The sequence below is a fragment of the Bos indicus x Bos taurus genome, chromosome 28 (genome assembly GCF_003369695.1).
Source record: "Bos indicus x Bos taurus breed Angus x Brahman F1 hybrid chromosome 28, Bos_hybrid_MaternalHap_v2.0, whole genome shotgun sequence".
Lineage (NCBI taxonomy): Eukaryota > Metazoa > Chordata > Mammalia > Artiodactyla > Bovidae > Bos > Bos indicus x Bos taurus.
In genome coordinates this window covers 6,269,721-6,295,204 of record NC_040103.1, presented here as the reverse complement: position 1 = coordinate 6,295,204, position 25,484 = coordinate 6,269,721, and the positions used below count along the sequence as shown (strand labels likewise).

Genomic DNA, 25,484 nt, shown 5'->3' with positions numbered 1-25,484 from the left:
TAGAGACCCAGCTGGGTCAGCCACATAAATCCTTTTATTTCCTCCAAGTGACCTGTGGAGGAGTTATGAATAGGATCAAAATATTCTAAGAAAGAATAAAAACATTAAAAAAGAAAGGAGGACTATCCAGTCACAAATAATGAAACGTGTACTGTAGAAATAACAGTTTTGTGACTATTGATTGCCCTTCATGACTCCTCAAATGACATTTGATGATGCACTGCAGTATATAATGAGAGAACCTCCTGCCTTTATAGGCAAGAGCGAGTCAGCACAGTGACGAATCTGGTGTCAGAAAGTGCTTATCCAGGATTCAGAGCGGACCTGCCTCTGTTTACCTGAATGTATTTATGGGGATATTTAGGCTGAAACCACGTGCTTGTGATAACACAGAAGAAGAAAACTAAACATGAACAGTGAGTGATCAGGTGCGTGCAAAACTGAACACAGCACTGATAATGAATCCAAGGCGTTTATACCACGTTTAGCTAAAGCCTCTTTCCTTTGATCACAGTATCAAAGAGCTGTCTTAAGTTATTGAGGGTAAAGACCAATTTTGTCTTCTCTGGTGATAGCCATCATTGAGGGTTAACAACTACTGTATCTTTTCAATCTTTTAATATCTGAACACTGAACAGGAATGTTGGATACCGAAAGCAATGATGACTTAAATTAGAGATTCCAATGCAACACTCTCCAGCAGTAGTTTTCCACAGCTAACTAGCTTGACAATATTTTATCATGTCGTGGGGTGGGAATACAACCTCAGCAGAATGTCAGGGTGCCTACATTTTCACATTTACTATTTCCTATACTAAATTAATTTGGATCTATCTAATAAATTATACCTATTTTTCTGGTAAAGAATCGGAGTTACAAATTCCTAATAAACAACGTGGAGCCTAATGATTACTCTCTGCCACAAACACTGCCAGGACAGAAGATAAGTTTTGAGCTCAGTGTAGCCCCACTGCCACTGTGATGCGGCTAACCTTTCTGACATCACTTCCGGAGCGCTCACATGCTACGTCTATTTCCTGAAACCCATTTACCTGGCTGGTCCACAAATAATGAAGCCAATGGCGTGGTTTTCTGATTTTTTATTACTATGGTTGACCAAGGACTGTTGCCATCTGAGAGAGGTCTTATTCTACAAGAGAAAAACGTTTATTTTGATATGATAGAACCACATGAAACACAAACTAGCTTTTAGTAAATGCACACTAACAAGATTTTTAGGTAGTAAAGAGAACACATTTGGAGAATGTGTGGAGAACACATTGTGTGTTTTAAAGAGCTAACAAAGTACAAATAAAACCTTAACATGAGCTGTAAAAAATTTTTAAACTGCTTAACCAAAATAATAATTAATTTAGTGTGATCAGCCCATCCTAGAAATTAACTTAATATTCAGGTATCTTTGTATTACTCTAATTGCTTTTTAAAAGCTAAGTCTGGCCAATGCAACATGTAAAAGGCCCTGCTAAAAAATAAATAAACAGAAAAGCACTGCTCCGTGCCACAGTGCACACTCAAACACCACCAGATGTCACACGTGTACCTTTCTCTGCCATCAGTTCTTTCTTTCATTTGAATCGAATTTGGACCCCAGGTACAACCCTTTTTCTTGAAGTTCCTTTTTATATCTTCAAATTCTTCTTGTCGACAGACAGTGTTTCTGCCCCAAGTTTTATTGCTTTCATCTGAGGTCACTAAACAGAGAGCATCACTCATTAACCAATTACAATTGTTTAAGTTTTAGGATGAATCAAATCAGTTGTAAAACTATCTTACTCAAAGTGTATAGATGATTGAGAAACATGAAAACAATGAAGAAATTATTTTTTTCACCCTACTCAAGGCAAACGTCTGTCTCTAATCATAACAGTCAGAAAAGTAAAAGATAAATTTGAGGCAGTCATGAAGGGCTGATTATTTCTTTATCTATGCATTTAACATGATGCAATAGTCAGGATTTCATTTTACTTGGGAGGAAAAAAAAAAAGGCAAATTGAACATTTGACTTCGTACTTAATTTTTTAACCAAATCAGAGTTTAGAACCCAAGGAACAAAGGTCTATTTTGAAACTGTAATTCAGCCACTATTTCATTAGTCATCACAACTGTTTGGCTACAATTACCTTTTAAAACCTGAACATGTGCAAGTTTTCCCACATCTTGCCTTATTTCGTCCCCTTGTGGGGAGGTTGACCTCCACCTGTTGCTGACACACACGTGTGACACACAACTGCCTCCTCCCCCTCGCTGCTTGAGAATCATGGGGAGAGTGGCTGTTATTACTACACACTTAGAAAACAATCCTGTCACACACCAGAGGCGCTAAAAACACAGCTGAAAACATTATGACATATCTACACAGGGGGTAAAAATATACACTTTGGGTCTAACTGAAACTCGCACAAAACCACTGAAAGTTGAAAATGTAGTTAATACACCTGACCCACCGAACATGGCTTAGCCCAGCCCACCTTAAATGTGCTCATGTAGCCCCGTGGCTGATTCATGTCAATGTACGGCAAAAACCACTACAATATTGTAAACTAATTAGCCTCCAATTAGAATAAGTTAATTAATTTTAAAAAACGTGCTTAGAAGAGTTACTGTGTTTGTTTAGCTGCCAAGTTGTATACAACTCTTTTGTGACCCCAAAGACTGCAGCCCTCCAGGCTTTTCTGTCCATGGGATTTCCCAGGCAAGAATACTGGAGTGGGAAGCCATTTCCTTTTCCAGGAGATCTTTCTGATCCAGGGAATGAACCCATGTCACCTGCATGGCAGACAGATTCTTTACCATCTGAGCCACCTGGGAAACCCACTTGGAACAGGCACACTAGTCTACAGTTGAGCAAAATCATGTAATGCAAAGCCAATTTTATAATAAAGTTAAATATCTCATGTAACTTACGGAATCCACTAGTGAAAGTGAAAACCCAAGTAGCTGTGAGTATATGGCTTATTTCTCCTCATGACGGCGGGGCTGAGCGGGACCCAGCATCTTGAGAGAGGATGGTGCCTCACATCACTCCCCAGGAAAAGATCAAAATTCAAAGTATGGTTTCCACTGAATGTGAGTCACTTTAAAACCATTGTAAAGTCAAAAAACCCTAAGTCGAATTATCCTAACATGGGGGGTCATGTGCATTAGGTTGGTCAATACACACCAAATAAGATCTAAATCCCCAAAAGCAGAATACTGTCTTTTTTATAAAACAACTGGAAGTAACCTCAAATTCTGTTCAGTTTTCAAAATATCCACAAGTATGCTACTGATGTAATTAGGTTATACAAACATCGCAGGTACAGGCTTCACAAAATCTTGTAAGTCTCGAGATCTTATTTCAGTTTCTACTCTGTGGCCTGGTAACATCACCAATTGTGCAGAGTCTAAAAATCATTTATTGTGAAAATAAGAAAATTAGACTAAGGAGAAAATTTTGATTTCCAAATAGTTATGCTATTTGGTGCTATTCACATGCTTAGAAACCACTTATAAAAACATGTCTGCTTAAGTTGAATCCAAGTTCACTAGTGACAGAAACCCACCCAGAAGACCCCAAGGGGGAGAAAGCTTACACTGTATTGCTCGGAGTCGGGGGATCACTGTGGGGCTGCTGGGTGGGCTGGAGCTGCTGCTGTTCAGACTTCTTCGTTTGTCCAAGTTGGGGGAGGCCTGTACGGTTATTTTGTGCTGGAAGTCTGTTGGACATGGGGAGAAAAAAAGAGAACTGAGATTTGATGGTTTTAGGTGATTTTCATAGCCCCGTCTTTGGTACCTGGCAATAAAAGCAGAAATTGCCAGACAGTATGAATATGGTATGTCTCAGAGTCTGTTCCTGGTTTCTTACTTCTCTTTCATTCAGGATTCAAGTCCATAAATAATGATGCAGAATCTTGATACATTAGGCAGCACACTGAGACACACAAGGAAATAATATTACTGAGTATCTGTAGAACCCAACAGTCTTCTGGGAAAAAGAGTTACCTTCATTGAGTCTGACACAGTTGAAATGAAACTGAAAGAGGAGACACCCTGGGTTAAGCAAGTCCTGGTTCTGTTACTAACTGTGGACCCTAAACCAGCAAGGAGCCTCTTGGAGTCAGTTTCTGAGGCTTTTGGCTAGTACAGCAGACACCACCACGGGGTTGCCATGGTGATTAAGACAGAAAACGTACGCTATGCGGGGTTCAGAACACGCTACCCCGACGTTTACTCCTTTTTGTTGTTGTTTAGTCCCTCAGTCATGTCCAGCTCTTCGTGACCCCATGGACTGTAGCCCACCAGGCTCCTCTGCCCGTGGGATTCCCCAGGCAAGAACACTGGAGTGGGTTGCCATTTCTTCCTCCATGGGATCCTCCTGACCCAGGGATCAAACTCCAGGCAGATTCTTTACCACTGAGCCATCAAGGAAGCCACATTTACTCCTTAACCTGTTACGTTTCTACAAGACAGTTCACTCTTCATCACCCTAGCATGGAAATAGTCAGGTCTGGGTTTTTTTGGGTATTCATTTCCTTATGCAGGCTCCCATGTCACAGAAACTTGTATTAAACACATTTTTATGCTTTTCCCCTATTGATTTGGCTTTGTCAGTTTCATCTTCAGACCCAGTCAGGGTCAAGTGAAACTCCCCCAGCCTAAAGTTAAAAGTGTTTTGTGGCTAAGGTATCTACAAATGATGGTTACTATTATCTAACTGTGAGACAGTTAGATACAGGGTAGCTGTCATGCCAGACGAAATGCCAACAACTATGGGAACATATGAAAGAAAAGTAGTATTACCAGAGGAAAGAAAACTTTGTAAACTGTCAGAAGAAGTATTGAAAACTTAGAAGCAGGAAAAAGAAATGATTGGGTATTCTTTCATCCTGGTGTTGAGCTTAGCTGCTGACTAATTTTCTATTGATGGGGCTATTTTTACAACTCAGTAGAGACAAAGGTTAACTTGTAGATTTTGTCTGGTGATGATGCAAATAATTTTTGCCTGGTGTGAAAGAAAATCCCAAAGGTTATTATTTATTGCCATAATGGGCATTAACCAAGTCTGTATTTAGCCTAGCAATCGAATGTTAAGATTTCTTTATTAAATTGACCATAAATACTAAGCTCCTCAAATTCCCATGTGAACCAGTTTACATGGGTTCTCCATTAATATTAATTAATCAACATTAATTATTAAAATCTTTGACATGTTCATTTTACATTTGCAAGAAAGCTATAATTTACCTTACTGTATAAAATAATTATACTTTACAGAACCACATGGTATTGAATGAGGAGTTCGAATTTGGTAGGCAAGACAGTTATCCAATTACTCACATTAGAAAGCTGAAGCTGTCCTTGATATTGTGTTCTCCCTGACCTTCCACATCCAATCAAACACAAAATATCTTGTAAATTCTGTTCTGTATTCTTCTCAGATCTTTTGTTGAGAAATTTCTATTCCAGGTTCTGGAGTCAGCAAATTCCACATGTGAAGCCCAACTTACCACTTACCAGCCACATGAATTTGGGGAAAGTAACTTCATCTCTGTAAGTCACAGCATCTTCATTGACAAAAATGGAAAAAAGAATGATTCCTAGTCCACAGGACAGTTAGGGAAACTTAAATACAAAGAAGTACAGAAAGTACTTGGGCTTCCCAGTTGGCTCAGTGGTAAAGAATCCTTCTGCCAATGCAGGAGACTCGGGGTCCATCTCTGGAAGAGCAAACTGGCAACTCACTCCAGTATTCTCTCCTGGGAAATCCCACGGACAGAGGGGCCTGGTGGGCTACAGTCCATAGGGTCGCAAAAGAGCTGGATGTGACTGAATGACTAAGCATGTAACCATAAAAAATACTCAACACACATTAATGACACTTCTTGTTCTCTCCATCTCCACCACCACCATCATTTCACGCTGAGGCTGCTACAATCCTTTGGTCTGTCTCCCAGCAACTCCACTTGACCCCTCCGATCTACCTCACAACAGCCAGAGGCTTGCTTGCGTATTTATTTATCTATGGCTGTGCGGGTCTCTGCTGCAGCATGGACGCAGTAGTTGTGGCACAAAGGCTTAGATGCTCTGAGGCATGTGGGATCTTAGCTCCCCAACCAGGGATTGAAGTCGCATCCCCTGCACTGGAAGGCAGATTCCTAACCACTGGACCACCAGGGAAATCTCCAGGTGCATGCTTGTCATTCCCTGCTTCAAGTCCTTTGAAGGGTTCTCATCATTCTTAAAATTATAGATCGAAATCATAACATCCCCTCTAATTCCCTGCAAATCTGATCTGGGTTGTCTGTGCCACCCCTGTTCTCTCATCACTCGCCATGATCTAGACAAGGGGACAGCAGGCTTTTCCTAAGAAGTGCCACACGGCAAATATTGCAGCTTCTATGAGCCACATGGTCTGCTGACGGAGCGGGAAAGCATTCCAACAAAAACTAAAGGCGTGTGTTCCAGTGCAACGCTGCTATGGATGTTGCAGTTTACCTTTCCTGCAAGATTTATGGGTCAGAAAGTCTGCTTTTCTAGTATTTAAAGTGTATAAATCGTTCTTAGTTTGTGGGCTACAGGAAAGAGGTGCAAGGCTGAATTTGGAGGTAGAATCAAGTCATAATGTCTTTTTTCAATTCCTGAAAGAAACCAAACTTCTTCCCATGTGCTTCCTGCCTGTTCTTTGGCTTCCCTTCATTGGTGGGGCTTCCGAGGTGGCTCAGTGGTAAAGAATCTGCCTACCAATGCAGGGGATGTAGGTTTAATCCCTGGTTGGGTTAGGAAGATCCCCTGGAGTAGAAAATGGCAACCCACTCCAGTATTCTTGCCTGGGAAATCCCACAGAGAGAGGAGTCGGATGTGCTATAGTCCATGGGGTTGCAAAAAGTCCGACATGACTGAGCATGCATGCCAGACCACATATTTGGCAAATTCCTACTTTGAGTCTCAATTTAACTTTTTTATCTTGGGGAAGCTATTTGTGAGTGCCTTAGACCAGGAGACATCACTCTACTAATCACTGTCACATGACTTTTCCTTCACAGTAGTTAATAATTACAGCCAAAACAAAAGAACATTTGTTTAATTATTAGCTTAAGACTCACCCCCTCCAATACAGTGTCAGTTCTCTACTGGGAGGGTTGTCAGTTGCCATCACTGCAACATCTCCCCCAAATGGGCACAGGGCCACGCATAGGAAGGATGCTGAGCGAATCTTTGCTGAATGAATGTTTTCTCTGTTTGAGATTACAGTATTCATGAGGGCAGAGATCATGTTTTGAAGACAACGCAGATGGAAGTGAAGTGCCAGATGGGAGCTCTGTCCCCCTACCATCTAAGAAAGAATGATCTGACCAGGCAAAGCAGCTTAAGAAAGGGAAAGAATTGATGCAAGAAAACAGTTCATCAGAACAGATGTCTAACTGAACTACAGGGAAGGGAAATAAGTAGGAAAAGAAAGAAATATTCTCACCCAAAGAGATAAAACAATTTAGACCGAAGAGCTTTATAAAGGTTCAGCTAGCCTGGTGGCTCAGTGGTAAAGAATCCAGCTGCAATGCAGGAGCTGCAGTAAATGTGGGTTTGACCCCTGGGTCAGGAAGATCCCCTGGAGTAGGAAATGGGAACCCATTCCAGTATTCTTGCCTGGAAAATCCCATGGACAGAGGAGCCTGGTGGGCTACAGTTCACGGGGTCACAAAGAGTCAGACACAGCTGAGCACAAACAAGCACATGGAAGTTTTTACAGTGAGAGGAGCCTGCAGCCCAGAGTAGAAGGCATGCATGCTCTCACAGGCCTCAGAACTAGAATAACAGAACCAGGCCACAGCATCTGAATGGCAAACCATGAAGAACGCGTGATGGGAGAAGAGCCGACAGGCACAGGTCAGGCAGCCACCACAGAAGGCACAAGACTGGATCTTAATAATACCTAAGATTCAGAGTGCTTCTGGTCTTCTGAAAAAAAACCAAACACTTGTACTCGGGGGGAAAAAAAGGGCACTCTGTGCTTTAAACATAAACAAAACATTCTTTATGATAAACATCCTGCTCCTATGAAACCGAGAAAGGTTGATTCTGTCCCAGTTACAGATTGAGGAGCACTCAGGCTGAACTGTGAAGGGGTCCTGGCTGATGTCCAGTGTTTTTCTGGACTGCTTGCTAGACCTGTTCTCAAGGCATCTGCTCATGGCAGATTATCATGCGGTCCACAGGCTTCCACAGGCTTTTGCTTAAACCTGTATATTTTCACTGGCAATATTTATGTTTCATGAAGGACACTGACACGGCTCAGTGGGAATCCTCATTTTACACTAAACGTTGCAGTATTCGTTGAAAAGTCCTTTTGGGGCTTCTGCCTTCTCTCCCTAGGCACGTACACACGCTTGCTCACATTCACGCACGCCAGGCAGGTGAGTGTGGCAGGCCTCTGGCTCTTGCAAGTGGTTGAAGTTAGAATACCATGGCTTTAGAGACATACCAACTCCTGAAAGTTTCAAAACCTCTCTGATCTATTTTATATGTTCTAAAAACAGAACTTGGGTTCAAAACAAACATAATACAGCAGTGATATAAAGTGGTCACAGTATAAATGTATCTGCAACAACCATTCTTTATCTCTATATAAGTTCCAAGACTGCACACAATTTAGTTTACCAACTCTTAGATTATACCACCTCAGTGTATAAGCACTCATTTTCCTTACTAGGTAGCTATGCAGGATTGTCAACAGGAATAATTACATTTGAGTTTTCCTGCAATAAATCATCCTAGCTATAAATAGCCATAAAATGAAAAGCTGCCATCACTGATTATGAAGGAAAAAATTACAATGATTAGATAATTATTCAAATTTAATAACAATATTTTGAAAGAACTTTTAAGCAATATTCTGGCTCGTCATCTGAATCATTCCCTAACCACCAAAATGATTCTTTGCTTAACTCCACTTTTTTAGAAGGCTTAGGTGAGGATTTGGCTACTCTAGTCAAAAAGATAATCTAGGTTGATCTGTGTGTGTGTGTATGTGTGTGAAAGTTGCTCACACACAATGCCCTTGTTACAATGGCTGACCAATTTTTCAAAACAATTGAAAAGAAAAAGGGGGTATCTATGAATATTATGAACCTTCAATTGCACCAGTTGAGTACACAATGCTAGTTGCAGGTTAACTGACCCCCAACCAGTTTAATTCCCAAACATTACAGAAAGCTTGAAGGAAAAAATATCTCTTAGAATTCTTACCCTAAGGGAATAACTCCTACTAGGAGAACCTGATTTTTGCTCCCCATGCCTTGAGACCAGAGCTCTCTGGATCACTTATCTCATCTAGACCATCTCTTATTAAAAAAAAAAAAAAAAACAGGAATGAAGTCTTTTAAAATTTTCTTATTTTCAACTGTTATTTACTATTAGTGAGTTTTACTGGAACAAAACCAGAAATATAGACCAATGGAACAAGACAGAACGCCCAGAGATAAACCCACGCACCTGTGGGTACCTTATCTTTGACAAAGGAGGCAAGAATATACACTGGAGAAAAGACAGTCTCTTCAATAAGTGCTGCTGGGAAAAATGGACATAGCTGTCCAGTTTTTACATATAGCTGTCATAAAAGAATGAAGTTAGAACTCTTCCTAACACCATACACAAAAATAAACTCAAAATGGATTAAAGATCTAAATGCAAGCATACATATTAAGAACCAGTTTGTAGGAGTCTCAGATACATTTCTAAGAAATTCTTTAAGCTAGATAGACATGGAAAAATTCCTACAAAAGGGATTTAAGTAGTTTGTAGCTGGAAAAATAAGTAACACCACCTTCCAATCTGTCATCTACCAGCTGTTTCTTCCTTAATAGTGTACCATGAAATAGTACTAAAATCTGGTAACTCGAAGAATTTTCTAACAGATCACAATATTGGAATCCACTAACTCTCTTGAATGTAAGGTACAAATAATTGCTTTCTCCACTGAGCGAAACTACTGAAGGAGAAAAATAATTGTTTTTATAGTTCTAATTCTTTTCTGTGGATCTTTGGACGTGTGTCCTACTTTGGGATGTTGTGTAAGTAAACTGTGTGTGTGTGTGTGTGTGTGTTGGTGAGGTGGCTTGTAGAGTCTGGGGATTCTGAGTTTCCATAGAGGTACCAGTGTCACAGCGATGTAGCACCATCTTGTGGGCAGAGGAGGTAACTACCACCCTAAATTACAGACACTGCATTTCATGCCTTTAAAATGGATTAGGATTATAGCAATAGATTTTGACGTTATGTTTTAACTAGAATTTTTTATTAAGTGGCACAAGGTAAAAAAAAAATATGTGGCTAAAATGACCCCTCTATTCTCAGAAGCAGAAAAGGGAACTAGTACTATCCAGGAATAATACAAATCCAGCAAAAATATTCAAATATATTCACTTTGTGCTGAATAAATGCAAGGTACCAGCCAGGTAAAATTTGAGAAGAAGAGCCCCAGGAATCCTGTGATACTTTGTTTAATCACTCTCTCATGAAGATTAAAGAATCACTGGAATGATTTCATTGTTTCTCCCAAGCTTCTTTTCCATCAGTTTCTAATTAGCTCCCCTCTCCAAAGTTTCCCCAGGGAATCTACGAATATTAATTATGGTAATATGGTCACAACACAGATAGAAGAACACTGATATAGCTCAGGACTAGAGAAGAAAACTCACACTGAATGCCTCTCTGAATTTGTCTATTGTCTATATCAAAAGCAGAAAGAAGCCTTACCTTAAAGAAAATAGACTATTTTAAAGGATGTCTGACATATCAGACAGTCCAGTGAGTTGTCTTTCAAGTTACACTTTGGCTAAAAGCAAACATTAGAAGAGAACCTGGAAAAGCACCTTTTTTTTGTTCCCAGAGAGGTCAAAGGTAAAATGAATGAGGACCACATAGCCAGTTCTCCCCTCATCAAACCACTTAATCAATGATGTATATACTGTGTACTTCTGACTACCCCACAGCAGCAATTTTCTGATCAATTAAGGACTTCTTCTGTAACCAAAGAAGTCACAGTACGTGGCAAGCTGTAAGGATTTTGTAGTAAGTATCTTTACAAGACAATGTATACATATTTTATATAAAACAAACTTCCTGTTACTGTTATTTAAATCAAATTTCCACACTATTACCAAACATCTCAGGAAAACACTGGAATCTGTAAAGAGCACTCTAAGATGTAACACACATAGAGAGACAGATACATACAGATATATACACATTGACTGCGTGTTCTCTATAGGCTGGGCTGCCTAGGTGGCTCAATAGTAAAGAATCCACCTGTCAAGCAGAAGACATATGAGACTCAGGTTAGACCCCTGGGTCAGGAAGATCCCCTGACCAGGAGAAGGAAATGGCAGCTCACTCCAGTATCCTTGCCTGGGAAATCCCACGGACAGAGGAGCCTGGAGGGCTACAGTCCACAGGGTGGCTAAAGAGTTGGACTTGACGAAGCAACAAACAACAACCCTCCAGGTGCAGCCGGCTCTTGCTCTGTCATCATCCTTCCCGCTGAGAAAACTGCTGCAAAACGCAGAGGGACAATTGATATTACCTTAAACAAAGTACAACACATAACACCAAAGAACTTAACTTTATGAACTGACATATGTTTGCTGTTTTTTACTGTGTTTAGTTTCTCCCAACATGTAGTAATCCATCTCAGTTCGGACGCTCAGTCGTGTCCGACTCTGTGACCCCATGAACTGCAGCACGCCAGGCTCGCCTGTCCATCACCAACTCCCGGAGCTTTCTCAAACTCATGTCCATCGAGTCGGTGATGCCATCCAACCCATCTCATCCTCTGTTGTCCCCTTTGCCTCCCACCTTCAATCTTTCCCAGCATCAGGGTCTTTTCCAATGAGTCAGTTCTTAGTAATCCATTTATATCACAATGATTTAAAATATTTTTTAAAAGGTTTCCTAGAATTACTGAGCCCTCATGGCTCAGCTGGTAAAGAATCTGCCTACAGTGTGGGAGACTTGGATTTGATCCCTGAGTTGGGAAGATCCCCTGGAGAAGGGAATGGCTACCCACTCCAGTATTCTGGCCTGGAGAATTCCATGGCATACAGTCCATGGGGTTGCAAAGAGTTGGACACGACTGACCAACTTTAATTTTCACTTTTATACCTCAACGATTTTGAACCCTTAGATGAAGGTGGGCGGTCATCGAGGCACTGAATATACTTTGCTAAGGGTGCGAACAGCAGCCTCAGTGCCCCAGATAACAGCCAGCTCCTTGTGGAACCAAGAAATTGATGTTCAGATTTTAAAAGGTAACTGTAGCCTAACAATTGTGATGACTAATGAAAAGTTCACTTAAATTACAATCTTAAAATATACCTCTGTTTCTTGGTTTCAAACTTTGATTTAGTTAAAAAATTAAGTACGAAGTTTAAGCTAAATGTTCCATTTGACTTATCCCCCCCCCCAAAAAAACCCCCCAAATCCTAAACTGTTGTATCATGCTAAATACATAGATAAATAATCAGCTCTTTGCTGCTAATTTACTTTGAGTTTGTATCTTTCAGTGTACTCCACTTTTCTTGCTATTAGGATTACAGACAGAAATTTGCCACCAGTGGGGGTCAAAGAAATCATTTCATTGCTTTTGTTTTCTTGATTAAGTATTTTGAGTAAGATGTGTTTGTTCTGGATTTTCACCATGTTGTGCAGTGCTGGTTCAATGCAATCAGCTAAAGAGAAATTCCACTTTCATTTCCAAAGGAGTAAACAAAAACGTCATTAACAGGAGAGGATGCCCGCAGTCAGATACACTGCTTCTGGTCTCCTGCAATATGCTCCCTTCCAGGCTGCTCCACACGTGAAAGCTCACTAGGTCGTTACGTTATGACCACGAACTGAAGCAAGAGGTGAAGATGCTCAGTCATAAAATCTCACTCCCTCAACTGATGAAACAAAGAAGCAGACAGGAGGGACGACCACTCAAGTCTGAGGGGACATCGGGGAGGGACCGTACCTGAAGGTAAACTGATGCGATGGCCGTCTCTGAGCTTCAGGCGGCTCCTCTTAAACTTGCCCTTCCTCTTCTTGACGTTGGGCTTCTCCTGATTCAGCTGGAAGATGAGGATGTTGAGCTCTCGCTCCAGCACGTCGATCTCCCGCGCGGCCAGCTGCTGCTCCCGCCTCCGGAGCAGCTCCTCCTGCGACTTTTGCTGCAGGGCGGCCCGCGTCAGCTCCTCCTCCCGGGAGCGCAGCTCCTGCCGCCGGGACAGGGGACAGGACCAAGGTCACTGCAGGCCTCCCGGAGCCTCCCCACGGCCAAGACAGGCCAGGCTGGACCTCAGCTCACCAGGGGCTCACACAGGCTCCATCTGGCAATTCTGGGGTGTTTCTGCTTTGTTCTGGGGGTGGGGGTAGGGGGGCAGAATGGCTTAATCCATGGCTCTTATTTGTATGGAGAAGGCAATGGCATCACACTCCTGTACTCTTGCCTGGAAAATCCCATGGATGGCGGAGCCTGGTGGACTGCGGACCATGGGGTCACTAAGAGTCCGGAACGTCTGAGCGACTTCACTTTCACTTTTCACTTTCATGCATTGGAGAAGGAAACAGCAACCCACTCCAGTGTTTTTGCCTGGGGAAGAATCCCAGGGACGGGGGAGGCTGGTGGGCTGCCATCTATGGGTTTGCACAGTCGGACACAACTGAAGCGACTTAGCAGCAGCAGCAGCAGCAGCTTATTTGTATTAGGGGCTATTAGCATGATTAAGTATTGGGTTTTGAGTCTCAACAGGTACACTAGATGGTAAAGAACCCAACTGCCATTGCGGGAGATTTAAGAGATGCAGGGTCAATCCCTGGGTGGGGACCCACTCCAGGATTCTTGCCTGGAGAATCCCATGGACAGAGGAGCCTGGAGGGCTACACTAACAGTTGCAAAAAGTTGGACATGACTGAAGTGGCAGCACAGCACCATTAGGTGTCGAGTTCTGTACGTCACCAGGTGGTTTCTCAGATTTGCCCTTCTTCCTGGAAGGTTCTTTCTGAAAATTTTATCCACCTTTTTCAAAGCCCAACTCAGAAGAAGGCAGGGAAGCATCCCCCTGGGCTGAGGCACTATGGGCTGGTCCTCTGGCACAGGCAGGCTGCACCCCGTCCATGGGATGCATGCAGGGCACCTGGCCGCAAGCTCAGGTGTGAAGGGTGTCAAGCTGGGGGCCACCGATCCCATCTGTCCATGGCCCTTCTAGTTTTATGACCCAAGAAGAGGCATCACACTTCTTTATACCTGAGTGAAAAGACTCTCTCTCTTTGTCTCTGGCCTTTACAATCACCTGACACCCAAAATGTACATCAACACACAGCAACCAGGTACTGATGTGAAGGGCCCATTTGAAAAAGACCCAGAACTCTACTCAGTGACCTTAATGGGAAGGAAATCTAAAAAAGAGGGGATATAAGCATACGTATAGCTGATCACTTTACTGTACAGGAGAAACTAACACAACATTACTTCAATAAAAATTAGGGGAAAAAAAGAAGGCCCATTAAAGCCAAAAGGGAAAGCTTGATTAATTAAAGGAAAATTCTTCTAGTTACCGAAGACTGCAGCAGGTCAGATTTCTTTCCTTAGGGACTTCCTTAGGGTATTTAAGAATTTGCTTAGGGAATTAACACATTGTGGTGGAGAGACTAAGGGGAAAAACAAAGCTAATATGGCAGGAGTCAGGTGAAGGCCTGAAATGAAAACGCAACAGCTCTGAAAGGATAAGCCACTGGAAAATACAGTCAGTCCACAGAGAGGTTTTTAGGATCCCATGGATGGATGGAAACTGTCGCTTCACACACAGATGTCATGAATGAGCTAACAAAAGTCCCTCTGTCATGACACTTACTGATTAAAATACAACTTCCTCTCAGTTTTGGTTTTAGAATTATTGAACTGATAAGAAATAGAAAATCTATGAAGAATACCTTTATTCCTGTTATAGAAAAATTACTCAATAGTAAAACTGAGAACTCTACAGTTTTTAATCCACATCCTCATTCCATTTCTGTAAAGTGTTCCGTTCGTTATCAGAGACATAAATACCTCTTTTGGTGATGAATTGCTTTCTCTTGTAGACTACCCTGCCATAATCAAGCAGTCATGTAGAAAGCCAGGCATTTGCAAACTTTTATTTACACTGCACCAGACAAGTTTAATCTTGGAATGTGCGTGTTAGTCGGTTGTGTCTGACTCTTTGAGATCCCATGGACTGTAGCCCACCAGGCTCCTCTGCCCATGGAATTCTCCTCCAGGCAAGAATACTGGAGTTGGTAGCCATTCCCTTCTCCAGGGGATCTACCTGACCCAAGGATCGAACCTGAGTCTCCTGCACTGCAGATGGATTCTTTACCATCTGAGCCACCAGGGAAGCCCAGATTCTAATGCCAAAAACTCCACCCTTCAGGCGGAGCCTTGGGCTGTGAATTTAGAGAGCTACAAGCTTGGTGTGAACATGTCACACTTCATATGAGCAGGCCGTACTTTCCAGAGGCCACCTCAAAAGTACTGATGTGAAGAAACACTGCAAGACAGGTTCATGGAAAGAAGGAGAGTTGAGCCATGTGACTGGAGTCATAAGGGAAAATAAATATGGAGGAGCATCTTCCCACAAACGAATAAGGTAATATCAAGAAAAAAAGGAGAGTCCTAAAAATAAAGGTTCTTTATGTGGATCAATTCTGACCTTACGGTAATTCTACCAAAGTAGACCAAAATTCACCTTTGAAACATTCCTTCGATTTGTTTTTTTCTAAACAAATTTCATACACAAAATGATGAGAGAAATGATTTCCTTAAGACCAATCACTATTCAAATCAGTTCTGCTGATATGTATCAGCTGATTTATGAGGAGAGACCAGTATTTCTTCATTATATTGTGCCAAATATAAATAACTATTTATTACTTGAAAAGAAAAAAGAAAAGAAGAAAAAAACACTAGCTGTTTAAAACAATTCTGGAATCCATTATTTAACTAGTGGCTTTACAGTTTGTTCAAACTGGAGGTTTTACTGTAGTGTATTTGGGGACAGAGGATCATTCCAGTCAACTTCTAACTCATTACTGTCTGCCCTTCTGTTAAGATATTACTTTTCAGGGGTGTAGATAACAACCCAATTAGCTATTGTGGAAATTAGCTATTGTGGAAATGATATGTGAAATGGCATATGGAAGAGATAAAGGCTGTAAATTCACTCAGGCTTTTTGTGTTAATGCTACAGTAATTGAATAAGAAACATTTTTAATTCCAGGTCTCAAACTAAAGTGTAAACCCCCGTGCAGTGACTTTATAAATTAAAAAAAAAAGTCACTTGGTTCGTAAGACTTCGTAAAAGAAAAAAATAAGATCAAAGAGAAAGTAGCCAAGTACTCTTCCTTCTGAATGAGTTTTAAAGCATTCAAAAGTATAAGAAAAAAACATAGTCTGGGGTATTAGAAGCCCTTTGGATTCTTTGAAATTATGAAGCACACAAAAACATTCTTTTGGTCGCTGAGATTACTAGGCAGTGCTATGTGTTTAATAGCTTGGCACAGGCCATTCTAGTAATGGAAAACCCAGATTCCTGGCACTGGGTGCTAATCATTAACAGTGACAAGCCTTCGTATAGTGGTTCAAAGACAGGTGCACACACCCAGTGTACAGAGACGGACATGCAGAGATAAGAGGCCAGGAATTTGGGGAGGAACTCGTATCTACGGAGGCCACAGTTTACTGAATAACACAGAGCACGGCCAAGTCACTGACCATTAATTCCAAGTCTGACACCTCCTACCTCAAGCAGTCAGTGAACAGGAAAGGGAGATAGAGCACATCTACTGTGCTTTTGACTCCATCAAAAAAGATGCAACTTGAAACCTTCCAGCAAAAAAAAAAAAAAAAAAGACTATATATTCTTTAATTGTAAATCAAAGACCCACAACATACTGTAAATGCTGTATTTCAAAAAGCACTGGATGGAAATCATATATATATATATATATCATAAATATATCAGAAATCATACATATATATATATAAAAGTAAAGATACTACTGTAGGACATTGCAAAAATGAACCCAAAGAATAGCAAAGAAACTACTTCTAAGACCTCAACATAGAGAAAGCAGACATCCAGCCTTAAAGCATTCTTTTTTGATTTTCTCACCACATATGATAAGAACTGAGCTTCCCTTGTGGTTCAGCTGGTAAAGAATCCGCCTGTAATGCAGGAGACCTGGGTTCAATCCCTGGGTTGGGAAGATCCCATGGAGAAGGGAAGGGCTACCCACTCCAGTATTCTGGCCTGGAGAATTCCATGGACTGTATAGTCCATAGGGTCACAAAGAGTCAGACACGACTGAGTGACTTTAACTTACGATAAGAATTAACTCACTGGTTATGCCTCTCTCGTACAGTTTCATATATAATTACCAAGTTTAAAATAATAATAGTTAGTTATTAATGACATTGCTTCCAAATTTTAAATTCTGTGATGCCAAGTTTTATTTTTCCTCCAAGTCTTCTTCCATTCCCCAAATGTTTTTTACTTTTGCTATTAAGCATCTCATTTTAGGATAGTAATCCTTCAAAGATTTCAGAAAGGCTGAAAAAGTAATGCACTCAGTCATTTTCCAGCTCGGAGCCCCATTTCCCAAACACCTGGGCTGGGCTGGGGGTGGGGGTGCTGGCAGGAACCTGCCCCGGCTTCAGTCAAAGCCACTGCTTTCTTTGTTGCAAGGTGAACATGCACACTTGTCAGCACTTGGGAAGCAGCACGCAGGCCTGAGCCGTCTGGACACCTCACTCGTGGAAGCCCACACCACCCTGAGTAGGGAGACAGCATGGCTGTGACACTTTGTGGGGGTGTGGGAGGATGGCAGGACAGTCTCCATCAGCCAGTGGCAGCGCGCCAACCCCAACCAGACAGTCTGGCTCAAGTCCTCGGTCTGTACCACTTTGCTCGGCTGCTAGAGATTCTGGCATTCTGCTAAAAACTTAATACAGCACGGGGGCAGGGCCGGTCATGGTTTGGTAGACTTTCATGTGCACACCCCTGCAGCCTGCCTGAATTCCTCGGGGGCAGGGCCAGAACAGCTGGAGCGGGCTCAACTGCCCTCCTGCTTGGCTCCAAGCGCTGGGAAGTTGTTGAGACGTGATCTTCATGCCTGGAGCACTCACCTGAGAGTCCTCCTACTTCTGAACCCTGAACAACTGGAATATATCTCCTCCCTCACTTACTAGAAAGTCCCTCCAGCACCGAGGACAGCCCCGTACTGCCCAGCCCCCCTTCTGCATCCACTTCTCTTCTCCCCATGCTCAGGTGTGCAGGCCCCTCCTGTGTCTCTGGCCGTCCACCTCGGGGAGCTCTTTAAGACGTGGTGCTGCTGTGCTGTGCTCAGTCGCTTCAGTCATGTCTGACTCTTTGTGACCCCAAGGACTGTCATCCACCAGGCTCCTCTGTCCATGGGATTCTCCAGGCAAGAATACTGGAGTGGGTTGCCATGCCCTCCTCCAGGGGATCGTCCCAACCCAGGGATCAAACCCACATCTCCTGCGTCTCCCGCATTGCAGACAGATTCTTTACCACTGAGCTACTGGGAAAGTCCCTTTAAGACATGGTGCCCTTGGTTGAACGTGACACTGATGATATGATCTGAACAGACTCAAACAGGATGACTGTTTCTTATTAAATGAGCTCTAGGTACTTATTAAGGGGGTCAGGGTCTAAGGTTGCATTATCAGTTTTGAATTTTTAAACACAAAACACTGAAAAATCTAAGGAAGTCAGTAAATCACCTAGAAGTCTACTATTTGAAAAAATGGCTTACAAAAAAGAAAAAAAAAAGGATTTTAGCAGCTCAAAGATTTCCCTCTAACCTTTATTTTTAATTAGTTAAAATTATGAAATAGTTTAAATATACTACAACTAGAGAGAACAGCAAATACTCATGCACTTACTATCAATATTTAACAGATGCTAAATGTTGACCGTGTCTGTTTCAGATCTGTTAAAGTCCTCCCTGCATCACAGTGAATCCTATCCCCTCACCTTCAGACCTGCTGTACTTAAGCTGTATCCTTTGTATCCTTCCTCTGTCTATACTTTGCCTTTCTGTACATTTGAATAATACTGTTTTATGTGGTCTTATAAATTTATACACTGTGATTATCCTTCTGCAACTGCTTTCTCTGCCCAATGTTATATTGTCTGAAATTTAGATGGCACTAGGATCCACTTGCCAAAGGAGACACAAGAGACCCAAGTTCAATCCCTGGGTCAGAAAGATCCCCTGGAGAAGAGAATGGCAACCCACTCCAGTATTTTTGCCTGGAAAACCTATGGATAGAGGAGCCTGGTGGGCTACAGTCCATGGAATCACAGCCCAAACATGACTGAGCACTCTCTCACTACTATCCATGTTGAAACATACAGCTGGAGTTCATTCATCTAAGTACTATACAGATTTCTACTGTAAGAATATACAGTAGTTTAGGCACTTATTTCCCTATTAATGGATATTGGGGTTGTTTCCAGTTTTTCATTATTACAGACAATACTTAGAAGTGAATAACCTTAATTTCCTTGCACATACGTTTGGAAGTTTCTTATATATAACCAGAAGCTAAACAGCTGAGGTGTCCGCTGCATAAGATTCAAAATAGAATTCATGGCATTTACACACTTCTAAATTATCTTTTCACTGAAAAAACATGACAACTGGAACTTCCCTGGTGGTTCAGTGGTTAAGGATTTGCCTGTCAATGCAGGGGACACAGGGTGGATCCCTGGTCCAGGAAGATGCCACATGCTTCAGGTCAACTAAGCCCCGTGCGCCACAACTCCGAAGCCTGTGCGTCCTAGAGCCCACCTCCACAACAGGAAAAGCCACCACAGTGAGACGCCCACGCCGCAACTAGGGAAAGCCCGCACACAGCGACGAAGGTTCAGCAACGATATTTTTTTTAAATGACAATAATAATAAGTACTAATATCTCTCACCTATTAAGGTATATATTAGGAACCTGTAAAGAAATTTTACTTGGGTATTTAATATGTCTATTGAATGTCTACCACGTGCCAAGCTCTTTGCTCAGTGTTACAGATGAGCGTGACCAAGGATAAAACAGAACAGCTCATGAACTTAACGAGTAGGAAAGGCAGACCAAGGACGACACAAAGAAGCAGATAATAATAAAGTATGACCCAGTGTGGCTGTGATAAAGAAAGTGCCGGACGCTGTGACGCTCTGTGTGGTGCAAAAGATGAAGGGAAGGGGGCTCTGGGGACCTGAGGATGAAGCAGCAGCAACTCTGAGGAGAGGGTAAGCCAGGCCAGGGACAGACAAAGAATATACACAAAGGCCAAAAGGCAGGAGAGCGGCCCTAGAGGAAATGGAAGAGTTCAGGCTGGCTGGGGACAGAGGAGGCTGAATGTGGAACAGAGGACGCTATAAGGAAAAGGAGTCGGCCACTGAGGCGAGGGGCTTCTGATTTGCGTTTTCGAGTGTCACTGGTATGCTGAGGGGCTCAGTTAGGGGAGCAAGACTGGATGCAGGGCACCCAGACAGGATGCTGCTGCAGGTATGCAGGTGAGGACCACAGGGGTCAGGGGACTGAATTACCACCGATGGTCTTTGTCACAGGGGAGGCTGCATCTTCAAGACCTTTGAGACTGGGTACCTATGGGAACAATATCTCATTACCACACAAAGGAAGCAGGAGGAGGGATGGCAGACGGAGAGTGAGAAAGAGGTTCTGACTTCAGTGGCTGACTGGCAAGGGTTACCGGGATAGCACATCAAGCCCCTTTTGAAAACTTGTCAGTGGGATCCAAACCCTTAGCCTGGCGGTCCAGGACCGCCAAAGGATATAGGATGCCACATCACAGGGCTCTCACACTTGTCCCAGCACACAGCAGACATTCAACACATTTGCTGGAGGAAATTGTAACATGGAAACTGACAACAATTTCCCCAAAGATATGCTTTTAAATTGTATTTTTTTAAAGAGAAAATTTCACTGTTGGGGGAATACCCATGACATACCTTGTATTAATTCACAATTCAGCCTGGTAATAGCAGAAGTAAGCTACTCACAAACTGGATTTAGGTATAAGGTATCTTGGTCCCATGCACAGTATTTTTATACACTAACTCAAGAACTGTTATGCGTGTATATATATATATATATACAAAATACACACATATATACATATATATATATTCAAACTACAAACACCATTTTTTTTGCTCTTTCCTCTGCAATTAGGTTGGCTATGTGCCTTCAGTATTATGGTCAATGTGAAAGTCTAGTGATGTAATGCTGAGTCATACTACATAAGTCAAGGTAATTTAACGTGGGAGAATGACCCACTTACACTATAATCCCATATTTTTATGTCAAGCACTGGAACATGTAAATGGACTCTTTATTTAGCAGAGCATTATGGTCTATTTAAAAAGAATTCTACTATTTTAGATAGCTAATTGGAAGTTGAGGTAGTGTAGGGAGCTCAGCCTGGTGCTCTGGGACAACCTAGAGGGTGGGATGGGGTGGGAGGTGGCAGGGAGGTTCAGGAGAGAGGGGATATGTGAATGCCCATTGCTGATTCATGCTGATGTATGGCAGAAACCAACACAGCTTTGAACAGCAATTATCCTCCAATTCAAAATAAATAAAGAAAAAAGGAAAGAATTCTACAATTTTAGAATCACAAATATATGTCATATAAAAATGCCTTCCTGGACAATTACATCACTTTATGAAGTCTATCAATAACTTGCAATGTGGTATTGCCCGGACACTTATTGCACATTGCTGCTGTTGTTGAGTTGCTAAGTCGTGTCCCACTCTTGGTGACACCATGGACTGCAGCATGCCAGGCTTCCCTGTCCTTCATTATCTCCTAGAGTTTGCTTAAACTCATATCCATTGAGTCGATAATGCCATCCAACCATCTCATCTTGTTACCCTCTTCTCCTCCTGCCCTCAATCTTTCCCAGCTTCAGGGTCTTTTCCAATGAGTCATTGGAAAAGAATAACTGGGTCATTCTTCACATCAGGTGGCCAAAGCATTGGAGCTTCAGCTTCAGCATTAGTCCTTCCAGTGAATACTCAGGATTGATTTCCTTTAGGATGGACTGGTTTAATCTCCTTGCTATCCAAGGGACTCTGAAGAGTCTTCTCCAGCACCACAATTTGAAAGCATCAGTTCCTCAGCACTCAGCCTTCTTTGTGGTTCAATTCTCACATCCGTACACGACTACCGGAAAAACCATAGCTTTGACTATGGTTTGGACCTTTGTCAGCAAAGCGATATCTCTGCTTTTTAATATGCTGTCTAGGTTTGTCATAGCTTTTCTTCCAAGGAACAAGCGACTTTTAATTTCATGCCTGCAGTCACTGTCCATAGGCCTTTTTTGTACAGTCCTTCTGTGTATTCTTGCCATCTCTTCTTAATATGTTCTGCTTCTGTTAGGTCCCTGCCATTTCTGTCCTTTACTGTCCCCATCTTTGCATGAAATGTTCCCTTGGTATCTCCAGTTTTCTTGAAGAGATCTCTAGTCTTTCCCAGTCTACCGTCTTCCTCTATTTCTTTGCACTGCTCACTTCAGAAGGCCTGCTTATCTCTCCTTGCCATTGTCTGGAACGCTGCCTTCAGTTGGGCATATCTTTCTGTTTCTCCTTTGCTTTCACTTCTCTTTTTCTCTCAGCTATTTGTAAGGCCTCCTCAGACAACAACTATTGTCTTCTTGGATTTCTTTTTATTGGGGATGGTTTTGGTCACTGTCCCCATAATGTTATGAACCTCCGTCTACAGTTCTTCAGGCCCTCTGTTTACCAGATCTATTCCCTTGAATCTATTCATCACCTCCACTGTATAATCATAAGGGTTTTGATTTAGGTCATAATTGAATGGTCTACAGGTTTTCCCTATTTTTTTCAATTTAAGTCTGAATTTTGCAATAATGAGTTCATGATCTGAGCCACAGTCAGCTCCATGTCTTGTTTTTGCTGACTGTATAGAGCTTCTCCATTTCTGGCTGCAAAGAATATAATCAATCCGATCTTGGTATTGACCATCTGGTGATGTCCATGTGTAGAGTCATCTCTTGTATTGTTGGAAGCAGATATTTACTATGACCAGTGTGTTCTCTTGGCAAAACTGTTAGCCTCTGCCCTGCTTCACTCTGCACTCCAAGGCCAAACTTGCCTGTTACTCCAGGCATCTCTTTGTTTCCTACTTTTGCATTCCAGACCCTGTAATGAAAAGGACATCTTTTTTTGATGTTAGCTCTAAAAGGTCTTGTAGGTCTTCATAGAACTGTTCAACTTCAGCTTCTTCAGCATTAGAGGTTGGGGCGTAGACTTGGATTACTGTAATATTGAATGGTTTGCCTTGGAAATGAACCAAGATCATTCTGTCATTTTTGAGATCGCACCCAAGTACTGCATTTTGGACTCTTCTGTTGACTACGAGGGCTACTCCATTTCTTTTAAAGGCAGCTTCCTTGGTGGCTCAGACAGTAAAGAATCCACCTGCCATGTGGGAGACCTGGGTTCTATCCCTGGGTTGCAAAGATCCCTTGGAGAAGGAAATGGCAACCCACTCCAATATTCTTGCCTGGAGAATTCCATGGACAGAGGAGCTTGGTGGGCTATATAGTCCATGGGGTCACAAAGAGTCAGACATGACTGAGTGACTAACACACACATATATATATATGCCCACAGTAGTAGAGATAATGGTTATGTGAATCAAATTCACCCTGTCCTGTGCATTTTAGCTCACTGATTCCTAAAATGTCAATGGCCACTCTTGCCATCTCCTGCTTGACCATGTCCAATTGACCTTGATTCATGGACCTCACATTCAGGTTCCTATGCACAAGAGAAGAATGTAATCTGTTGAACAATTAGACGCCTCAGACAACCAAGATAAACTGAGTCATCCAAATGCTAAAGTGTTACAAAAATAGCCTTTAAAAAGTAAGTACTGCCACTGAAACACAGCAACACGCCCCAAACTTGGGGGTTTGGGGGGACTGCTGACAGTCAGTCATCACTAGGAACTCACTTCCCAACTTGTCTGCCTTCCTATTAGGTGTGTTTCTGCTTCACCTGCTTTACACTCTGTATGTAGTTAATACATGCACAGCTTCAGCATGCTTAACACTCAGGTTTATTACTTTTCTTTTCTTAAAAATGCACACACCTAGAGCTTCACTCATCATATTAAAAAGTTCAAAAGTTTTTATGCAATTTTCCAGTTTCTTCAACAAAGTAATGCTTTAAAGACAAAAGGAGGGGAAAGACGGGGGAACTAGCATAAAAGAAGTTTTAAAGAATCTAACGGAAAACATGCAGCCCAAGTTGAAATTCTGATTTGCACCAATCAACTGTAAGGAGACATCTTTCAGATAAACTCTCTGACATCTTGAGTGACATCTCAATATGGAATCTTACATGGTATCAAGGAACTACTGTTATTTTTAAAGATAATAATGGCAAGAAAAATACTTTTTAAATTCCTACCCATCAGAGATGCATTCTGAAATATTTAAAGCTAAAATGACAAGAGTTTAAGTTTTAACTTAAAATATTGCAGTTTAAAAAAAAAAAAAAGATGATAAGAAAAAGAAATGAACAAAGTGACTATCTATTGACAATTATTGAAGCTGGTTAATGCACACAAAGGGTTTAGTATGTCATTCTTTCTCCTCTTTAAAGTTTTTTTTTTAATATTTGAAAATTCCTTTAATAAAATTCCTTTAATAACCTTTAGTAAAAGGTTATTTCTTTTCCAGTTATACATTTTGAGTACAGTTCTGTTTTAACTAGAAGGAAAGTATCAACAAATATTGATGTGTGAAAATATTTTTAAATAATGGTTTAGTGGTTTAGTCTAGTGGTTCTTGACTCGTGTTCTCCATAATCTTCATGAGTGTGAACACATTATGCAGTTAATATTTACCACTGACCTTTTCCTTTGTTCTCAACTCATCAAACATTTGCTGAATTTCCAGTTTCCAGTCATCTTGCATGGAATGAAAGGACTCTTGAGGCATTTCAGTCATAACTGCCTTTTCAATTTCAGTCAGTTGTTCAAGAATTGAAGCAAAAGATGGTCGAATGTGAGGGTCTTGTTGCCAGCATTCTAAAATAAATAAGAATCATGGTAAGTCCATTTATCCACATAGTTCAGATTGTCAGCCTGTGTTGACAGGGTCTGTTCAAGATTTTAAACATCAGTCGATAATGATTTTGAAAATTTTATTTTACACCATGCCTGTGTCAGTAGCCTGTGAAATAATTATTATTAGGTAAGGCTCTTGTTGTCTGTATGACTTGACATTAGTATGTGTGCTTCCTCTGCCTTACCATAAACTCCATCTCGCCTAAGCTGCCCTCATCACGTGACTTACAGTTTCAGAGTTCTTAAAGTCAATCCAAGAAAACCTAGGTT

At 41.7% G+C, this 25,484-nt stretch overlaps 1 protein-coding gene across 1 annotated transcript in view; it reads right to left on the bottom strand.

Annotated features, from left to right (window-relative positions):
* The window catches only part of MAP3K21 (mitogen-activated protein kinase kinase kinase 21), a 58,804-nt gene that overhangs the window by 6,300 nt on the left and 27,020 nt on the right, over window positions 1–25,484 (bottom strand). Inside the window, exons 4-8 of the mRNA XM_027530527.1 lie at window positions 25,000–25,175; window positions 13,007–13,247; window positions 3,594–3,716; window positions 1,562–1,712; window positions 1,053–1,150 (exon numbers count right to left, since the gene is read on the bottom strand). Coding sequence (XP_027386328.1) covers window positions 1,053–1,150; window positions 1,562–1,712; window positions 3,594–3,716; window positions 13,007–13,247; window positions 25,000–25,175 — 789 coding nt within the window. The remainder of the gene's footprint in view (window positions 1–1,052; window positions 1,151–1,561; window positions 1,713–3,593; window positions 3,717–13,006; window positions 13,248–24,999; window positions 25,176–25,484) is intronic.